We start from the raw sequence: 9,800 nt of genomic DNA, 5'->3' as shown, positions 1-9,800 counted from the left end.
TCTACTGAGCCCAGGCTTTTCACAAACAACGACAACAACAGGTTTGTTTCCATAAAGGGAATAGGGTGCCATGGGCCCTGGTCTAAAGTAGTGCACTAAATAGGGTGCTATAGGTCCTGGTCTAAAGTAGTGCACTAAATAGGGAATAGGGTGCTATAGGTCCTGGTCTAAAGTAGTGCACTAAATAGGGTGCTATAGGTCCTGGTCTAAAGTAGTGCACTAAATAGGGTGCTATGGGACAATATTTTTAAACTCAGAAAATCTGATGTTTCTATGTCAAACTGTTCTATTATATTTCAGTCTTCTATGATGTATATCAAGTGTAATATTGGGAGGCTAACTCAAAATATAATACATCTGACATAGTACAGGGGTCTTCTTTATTTTAAACCCATAACCGTGTGTGTGAGGTGGATACGACCAAGAAACACTGTGTCACCCTGATTTAGACCACTGCAGTAAAAGGCTAATATCCTCATGGTCCATTCTCTTAATAATATCCTCACGGTCCATTATCTTAATAATATCCTCACGGTCCATTATCTTAATAATATTCTCATGGTCCATTCTCTTAATAATATTCTCATGGTCCATTATCTTAATAATATCCTCACGGTCCATTCTCTTAATAATATCCTCATGGTCCATTCTCTTAATAATATCCTCACGGTCCATTCTCTTAATAATATCCTCACGGTCCATTCTCTTAATAATATCCTCACGGTCCATTCTCTTAATAATATCCTCAAGGTCCATTCTCTTAATAATATCCTCAAGGTCCATTATCTTAATAATATCCCCATGGTCGATGGGAGAGGTAACATACCAGGGATGGATTTGTTTGGTAAAGAGAGGTAACATGGAACTGTTTGGTAAAGAGAGGTAACATACCAGGGGAGGAACTGTTTGGTAAAGAGAGGTAACATACCAGGGCAGGAACTGTTTGGTAAAGAGAGGTAACATACCAGGGGAGGAACTGTTTGGTAAAGAGAGGTAACATACCAGGGGAGGAACTGTTTGGTAAAGAGAGGTAACATACCAGGGGAGGAACTGTTTGGTAAAGAGATGTTGAAGCTCACACACTTATCAGTTTTGTTTGTGTGTCCGTGTTCGTGTGTGTGTGTGTTACAGGTCCATGGACAACCAGCATCCTGACAGACCGGTCTCTGCCTCCCAGTCCCAGTCCCAGTCCAGGTCCATGTCCCAGTCCCAGTATGCAGACACCCACTTACTACTGACCCAAAGCCCGTTCCAAAGCAACACCCCTGTGATGAGGAGAGATAGGCTGAAGAACCCCGACCGCCAGCGGGCCCTTAGTGCCTCCAGCCTGGCTGCCTCTGTAGGTCTCCCCTGCCCCTTCTCCCCCCCAGGCACCAGCCCTACTATCAGCTTGGACTGGCAGGTATGTCAATCTGTCTGTCTGTCTGTCTGTAAAATCAAGTCAACTCAGAGTTTATTTGAAGTACATTTAACAGGGGTCACAATACACTTTATGATATTCAAAAGAGGACCAGGGGCACAGCATCATCAACATAACATAACAGGTCAAACACTGAAGACATTCTGTCTGAAGTCCTGGGATATGTGTTGTGTATAATTGGAAGGTTGTGTATAATTGGAAGGTTGTATATAATTGGAAGGTTGTGTATAATTGGATGGTTGTATATAATTGGAAGGTTGTGTATAATTGGAAGGTTGTGTATAATTGGATGGTTGTATATAATTGGAAGGTTGTGTATAATTGGAAGGTTGTGTATAATTGGATGGTTGTATATAATTGGAAGGTTGTGTATAATTGGATGGTTGTATATAATTGGAAAGTTGTGTATAATTGGATGGTTGTATATAATTGAAGGGTTGTATATAATTGGAGGGTTGTATATAATTGGAGGGTTGTATATAATTGGAGGGTTGTATATAATTGGATGGTTGTATATAATTGAAGGGTTGTATATAATTGGAGGGTTGTATATAATTGGAGGGTTGTATATAATTGGATGGTTGTATATAATTGGAGGGTTGTATATAATTGGATGGTTGTATATAATTGGATGGTTGTATATAATTGAAGGGTTGTATATAATTGGAGGGTTTATATAATTGGAGGGTTGTATATAATTGGAGGGTTTATATAATTGGAGGGTTTATATAATTGGAGGGTTGTATATAATTGGAAGGTTTATATAATTGGAGGGTTGTATATAATTGGAGGGTTTATATAATTGGAGGGTTTATTAAAATTGGAGGGTTTATATAATTGGAGGGTTTATATAATTGGAGGGTTGTATATAATTGAAGGGTTGTATATAATTGGAGGGTTGTATATAATTGAAGGGTTGTATATAATTGGAGGGTTGTATATAATTGGAGGGTTGTATATAATTGAAGGGTTGTATATAATTGGAGGGTTGTATATAATTGGAGGGTTGTATATAATTGGATGGTTGTATATAATTCGAGGGTTGTATATAATTGGAGGGTTGTATATAATTGGATGGTTGTATATAATTCGAGGGTTGTATATAATTGGAGGGTTGTATATAATTGGATGGTTGTATATAATTCGAGGGTTGTATATAATTGGAGGGTTTATATAATTGGATGGTTGTATATAATTGGAGGGTTGTATATAATTGGAGGGTTGTATATAATTGAAGGGTTGAATATAATTGGAGGGTTGTATATAATTGGAGGGTTGTATATAATTGGAGGGTTGAATATAATTGGAGGGTTGTATATAATTGAAGGGTTGTATATAATTGGAGGGTTGAATATAATTGGAGGGTTGAATATAATTGGAGGGTTGAATATAATTGGAGGGTTGTATATAAGTGGAGGGTTTATATAATTGGAGGGTTTATATAATTGAAGGGTTGTATATAATTGGAGGGTTGAATATAATTGGAGGGTTGAATATAATTGGAGGGTTGAATATAATTGGAGGGTTGTATATAATTGGAGGGTTGTATATAATTGGAGGGTTGTATATAATTGGAGGGTTGTATATAATTGAAGGGTTGTATATAATTGGAGGGTTGTATATAATTGGAGGGTTGTATATAATTGGAGGGTTGTATATAATTAAAGGGTTGTATATAATTGGAGGGTTGAATATAATTGGAGGGTTGAATATAATTGGAGGGTTGTATATAATTGGAGGGTTGTATATAATTGGAGGGTTGTATATAATCGGAGGGTTGTATATAATTGGAGGGTTGTATATAATTGGAGGGTTGTATATAATTGAAGGGTTGTATATAATTGGAGGGTTGTATATAATTGGAGGGTTGTATATAATTGGAGGGTTGTATATAATTAAAGGGTTGTATATAATTGGAGGGTTGAATATAATTGGAGGGTTGAATATAATTGGAGGGTTGTATATAATTGGAGGGTTGTATATAATTGGAGGGTTGTATATATTTGGAGGGTTGTATATAATTGGAGGGTTGTATATAATTGGAGGGTTGTATATAATTGAAGGGTTGTATATAATTGAAGGGTTGTATATAATTGGAGGGTTGTATATAATTGAAGGGTTGTATATAATTGGAGGGTTGTATATAATTGGAGGGTTGTATATAATTGAAGGGTTGTATATAATTGGAGGGTTGTATATAATTGGAAGGTTGAATATAATTGGAGGGTTGAATATAATTGGAGGGTTGTATATAATTGGAGGGTTGTATATAATTGGAGGGTTGAATATAATTGGAGGGTTGAATATAATTGGAGGGTTTATATAATTGGAGGGTTGTATATAATTGGAGGGTTGTATATAATTGGAGGGTTGTATATAATTGGAGGGTTGTATATAATTGGAGGGTTGAATATAATTGGAGGGTTGAATATAATTGGAGGGTTTATATAATTGGAGGGTTGTATATAATTGGAGGGTTGTATATAATTGGAGGGTTGTATATAATTGGAGGGTTGTATATAATTGGAGGGTTGTATATAATTGGAGGGTTGAATATAATTGGAGGGTTGTATATAATTGGAGGGTTTATATAATTGGAGGGTTGTATATAATTGGAGGGTTGAATATAATTGGAGGGTTGTATATAATTGGAGGGTTTATATAATTGGAGGGTTGTATATAATTGGAGGGTTGAATATAATTGGAGGGTTTATATAATTGGAGGGTTTATATAATTGGAGGGTTGTATATAATTGGAGGGTTGAATATAATTGGAGGGTTTATATAATTGGAGGGTTTATATAATTGGAGGGTTGAATATAATTGGAGGGTTGAATATAATTGGAGGGTTTATATAATTGGAGGGTTGAATATAATTGGAGGGTTGAATATAATTGGAGGGTTGAATATAATTGGAGGGTTGAATATAATTGGAGGGTTGTATATAATTGGAGGGTTGAATATAATTGGAGGGTTGTATATAATTGGAGGGTTGAATATAATTGGAGGGTTGTATATAATTGGAGGGTTGTATATAATTGGAGGGTTGAATATAATTGGAGGGTTGTATATAATTGGAGGGTTGTATATAATTGGAGGGTTGTATATAATTGGAGGGTTTATATAATTGAAGGGTTGTATATAATTGGAGGGTTGTATATAATTGGAGGGTTGTATATAATTGGAGGGTTGTATATAATTGGAGGGTTGTATATAATTGAAGGGTTGAATATAATTGGAGGGTTGAATATAATTGGAGGGTGTATATAATTGAAGGGTTGTATATAATTGAAGGGTTGTATATAATTGGAGGGTTGTATATAATTGGAGGGTTTATATAATTGGAGGGTTGTATATAATTGAAGGGTTGTATATAATTGGAGGGTTTATATAATTGGAGGGTTGTATATAATTGGAGGGTTGTATATAATTGGAGGGTTGTATATAATTGGAGGGTTGTATATAATTGAAGGGTTGTATATAATTGGAAGGTTGTATATAATTGGAGGGTTGTATATAATTGGAGGGTTTATATAATTGGAGGGTTGTATATAATTGGAGGGTTGTATATAATTGGAGGGTTGTATATAATTGGAGGGTTGTATATAATTGAAGGGTTGAATATAATTGGAGGGTTGTATATAATTGGAGGGTTGTATATAATTGGAGGGTTGTATATAATTGGAGGGTTGTATATAATTGGAGGGTTGTATATAATTGAAGGGTTGTATATAATTGGAGGGTTTATATAATTGGAGGGTTGTATATAATTGAAGGGTTGTATATAATTGGAGGGTTGTATATAATTGGAGGGTTGTATATCATTGGAGGGTTTATATAATTGAAGGGTTGAATATAATTGAAGGGTTGTATATAATTGGAGGGTTGTATATAATTGGAGGGTTTATATAATTGGAGGGTTTATATAATTGGAGGGTTGTATATAATTGGAGGGTTGTATATAATTGGAGGGTTGTATATAATTGGAGGGTTGTATATAATTGGAGGGTTGTATATAATTGAAGGGTTGTATATAATTGGAGGGTTGTATATAATTGGAGGGTTGTATATAATTGAAGGGTTGTATATAATTGAAAGGTTGTATATAATTGGAGGGTTGTATATAATTGAAGGGTGTATATAATTTAAGGGTTGTATATAATTGAAGGGTTGTATGTCTTTCGATGTATTTATATGTTTGCCAAGAAGAATGCCTCTGTCTCTGTCGTTGCCAGAAAAATGTCTCTATGAGGAAAATAAAGTATTAATGAATTCATTCATCCATCCATTCATCCATCCATCCATTCATCCATTCATCCATCCATTCATCCATTCATCCATTCATCCATCCATTCATCCATTCAGGCCAATGAGAGGTTGAGCCAGGCCAACCTGGATGCCATAGCCTTCCCAACCCTGCTGCAGACCGCCACACTCGGGACCATGTCCCCAGAGGCCCAGGTTCACCCAGAGGTCAGAAGAAGCCCCACAGAACATCTACAGCAGGCCATGGCCCAGGGCCAGAACCAGGGCTCCTTAGACACCAGCACCTCAGAGGAGGAGACCCTGAAAGACTTCCCCAGACAGAAAGAGGGGCCCTGCCCTCAAGCTTCAGCCGTTACACCAAAGACCAACCCACCCCTCGTCCTACCCAAAGCCTCCCCACCACCACCCCTATTTAAAACCTCTCACAGACCACACACCCTGCTCTCCCTCCGCATCTCAGAGTCCACTCTGCAAGAGACCTCACCCCTACAAGTAGCTCCACACCTAGCCTCTCCCACAGTCTCACTACAGGACTATGACGAGGTATTCCTCCAGGAACCGGCCCCTCCCTCCCCTATTCCTCCCCCGCTCCCAATCAGGGAGACGGACATCACAGAGTACTTCCCTCCGCCGCCTCCCCCTCTCCTGCCCCCCTCCTCACTCCCAGACAGAGAGGAGAAGGAGGAGGAGAATCATCGTGGACCTGGGCTACAGCACCTCAACAGGTACACGACACTGGCTCCCACCCACACACATTATGGCACAATAACAGTGACACGTTATAATGAAACGCCAGTGATATTGAATTGTGCATTGATTACAGAGAGCCATAGTACTGCACTATATATTTACATGATCTAATGTAAAGGAACGTAGTAACACTGAAAATATTCTAATCATCAATGTTAAAGTTTTGAACAAAACGTGGACCATTTATTTATCCATCTGGTGTTGTGAACCTCTTGTCTTTTTGTGCTTCTGTACATGCAGCTGTGAGTTCCCATTTCTCCCCTCCTCCTACCGTCAGACAGTCCCCCCCTCTGTCCCCCTGTCTGTCTCTCCGAGGCCAAGCCTTACCCCTGAGCCCCAGCCTGAGACCCCCACCACCCTCAGCAGCAGTTTCCCAGAGCCCCAGCAAGGGCCTAGCGGTGAGGAAAGCCTGGGGCAAGAGTACCATCTCCCGGCCAGGAGGGAGAAGTCTGCTGGGGAACTGAGGGTGGAGGCCCTGGCCAGACAGCTGGTGTCCCGGGGGGATAAGAGCCTGACTCCGATGCTGGACAGCTGGGCAGAGGGCGGACGGACCATGGACCTAATGGAGGAGATCTTCCCCGCGGGGGGAGGGAGGTTGCTGTGGCAACGCCGCAGGACCAGCACCTGTCTGGAGGACAGGTGAGGGACGGAGAGGAGCGAGGGGGGGAAAGGGGGGGAAGGGATTTAGGGAGGTCTGGTTATCCAGAGGGAATGAGGAAGTGTGAGTGAGTGTGTGTGTGTGCGTGTGCGTTCATGCATCCGTGTGTGTGTGTGTTTAATTCATGTTATGTAACTAAATAAAAGGTTAGACTGTTTGATCAGGGTTCATTACCAGGAGATACGACAGAACATAGGACCTTTGTTGAGGCTGGTAACATTATGGCTCAGTTTATTATAGACACCTGTTATCACAAGATAACTCTTCGCTTTTAAAATAGACCATGACATCAGAGAAGCTAGGTAAGCAAGGGAAAGGATATCATATCTTAGGGGTTTCAAGGTGAAATTGCAAAAAAATATTTGAAAGTCCAACTGTTTTGTTTTCATTATGAACAAATTGTTTAGAGAGAAATGGTTCACACAGACAGGATAACGGTTGACTCTGACGCCAGGGAATGATAACTGTTAAAAACTGCTGATATCCTGTAAACTATAGTTCTCTGTCTGTCTGTCTCTCCATGTTAGAGCTAGGTAACATCAGATCATACTGTCTGTCTGTCTCTCTCCATGTTAGAGCTAGGTAACATCAGATCATACTGTCTGTCTCTCTCTCTCCATGTTAGAGCTAGGTAACATCAGATCATACTGTCTGTCTGTCTCTCTCCATGTTAGAGTTAGGTATCATCAGATCATACTGTCTGTCTGTCTCTCTCTCTCCATGTTAGAGTTAGGTATCATCAGATCATACTGTCTGTCTCTCCATGTTAGAGTTAGGTAACATCAGATCATACTGTCTGTCTGTCTCTCCATGTTAGAGCTAGGTAACATCAGATCATACTGTCTGTATCTCTCTCCATGTTAGAGTTAGGTATCATCAGATCATACTGTCTGTCTCTCCATGTTAGAGCTAGGTATCATCAGATCATACTGTCTGTCTCCATGTTAGAGCTAGGTAACATCAGATCATACTGTCTCTCTCTCTCCATGTTAGAGCTAGGTATCATCAGATCATACTGTCTGTCTCTCCATGTTAGAGCTAGGTAACATCAGATCATACTGTCTCTCTCTCTCCATGTTAGAGCTAGGTATCATCAGATCATACTGTCTGTCTCTCCATGTTAGAGCTAGGTAACATCAGATCATACTGTCTCTCTCTCTCCATGTTAGAGCTAGGTAACATCAGATCATACTGTCTGTCTGTCTCTCTCCATGTTAGAGCTAGGTAACGTCAGATCATACTGTCTGTCTCTCTCCATGTTAGAGCTAGGTAACATCAGATCATACTGTCTGTCTCTCTCTCCATGTTAGAGTTAGATAACATCATATCATACTGTCTGTCTGTCTCTCTCCATGTTAGAGCTAGGTAACGTCAGATCATACTGTCTGTCTCTCTCCATGTTAGAGCTAGATAGCGTCAGATCATACTGTCTGTCTGTCTCTCTCTCCATGTTAGAGCTAGGTAACATCAGATCATACTGTCTGTCTCTCTCTCCATGTTAGAGCTAGATAACGTCAGATCATACTGTCTGTCTGTCTCTCTCTCCATGTTAGAGTTAGATAACGTCAGATCATACTGTCTGTCTCTCTCCATGTTAGAGCTAGATAGCGTCAGATCATACTGTCTGTCTGTCTCTCTCTCCATGTTAGAGCTAGGTAACATCAGATCATACTGTCTGTCTCTCTCTCCATGTTAGAGCTAGATAACGTCAGATCATACTGTCTGTCTGTCTCTCTCTCCATGTTAGAGTTAGGTAACGTCAGATCATACTGTCTGTCTCTCTCCATGTTAGAGTTAGGTAACATCATATCATACTGTCTGTCTCTCTCTCCATGTTAGAGTTAGATAACATCATATCATACTGTCTGTCTGTCTCTCTCCATGTTAGAGCTAGATAACATCAGATCATACTGTCTGTCTGTCTCTCTCTCCATGTTAGAGTTAGGTATCATCAGATCATACTGTCTGTCTGTCTCTCTCCATGTTAGAGCTAGGTATTATCAGATCATACTGTCTGTCTCTCTCTCCATGTTAGAGTTAGGTATCATCAGATCATACTGTCTGTCTCTCTCTCTCCATGTTAGAGTTAGGTATCATCAGATCATACTGTCTGTCTGTCTGTCTCTCTCTCCATGTTAGAGTTAGGTATCATCAGATCATACTGTCTGTCTGTCTCTCTCTCTCCATGTTAGAGTTAGGTATCATCAGATCATACTGTCTGTCTGTCTCTCTCTCTCCATGTTAGAGTTAGGTATCATCAGATCATACTGTCTGTCTGTCTGTCTCTCTCTCCATGTTAGAGCTAGATAACGTCAGATCATACTGTCTGTCTGTCTCTCTCTCTCCATGTTAGAGTTAGGTATCATCAGATCATACTGTCTGTCTGTCTCTCTCTCTCCATGTTGGAGTTAGGTATCATCAGATCATACTGTCTGTCTGTCTGTCTCTCTCTCCATGTTAGAGCTAGATAACGTCAGATCATACTGTCTGTCTGTCTGTCTCCATGTTAGAGTTAGGTATCATCAGATCATACTGTCTGTCTGTCTCTCTCTCTCCATGTTAGAGTTAGGTATCATCAGATCATACTGTCTGTCTGTCTGTCTCTCTCTCCATGTTAGAGCTAGATAACGTCAGATCATACTGTCTGTCTGTCTGTCTCCATGTTAGAGTTAGGTATCATCAGATCATACTGTCTGTCTGTCTCTC

The 9,800-nt window shown here is 39.7% G+C and overlaps 1 protein-coding gene across 4 annotated transcripts in view; it reads left to right on the top strand.

The window, feature by feature from the left end:
- Positions 1-9,800, top strand: part of LOC110523118 (protein Shroom3) — a 158,445-nt gene that overhangs the window by 122,574 nt on the left and 26,071 nt on the right. For all 4 annotated transcript variants that reach the window (XM_036936803.2, XM_090191617.1, XM_036936804.2 and 1 more), the window contains 4 exons: positions 1-41; positions 1,132-1,402; positions 5,786-6,411; positions 6,677-7,075. The exon at positions 1-41 is cut by the window's left edge and continues 42 nt beyond it. In XM_036936803.2, coding sequence (XP_036792698.2) covers positions 1-41; positions 1,132-1,402; positions 5,786-6,411; positions 6,677-7,075 — 1,337 coding nt within the window. The remainder of the gene's footprint in view (positions 42-1,131; positions 1,403-5,785; positions 6,412-6,676; positions 7,076-9,800) is intronic.

This window comes from Oncorhynchus mykiss, chromosome 12 (assembly GCF_057628025.1).
Source record: "Oncorhynchus mykiss isolate SJ-2025 chromosome 12, ASM5762802v1, whole genome shotgun sequence".
In the NCBI taxonomy this organism is placed as follows: Eukaryota; Metazoa; Chordata; class Actinopteri; order Salmoniformes; family Salmonidae; genus Oncorhynchus; species Oncorhynchus mykiss.
This window is presented reverse-complemented; position numbering and strand designations above follow the sequence as displayed.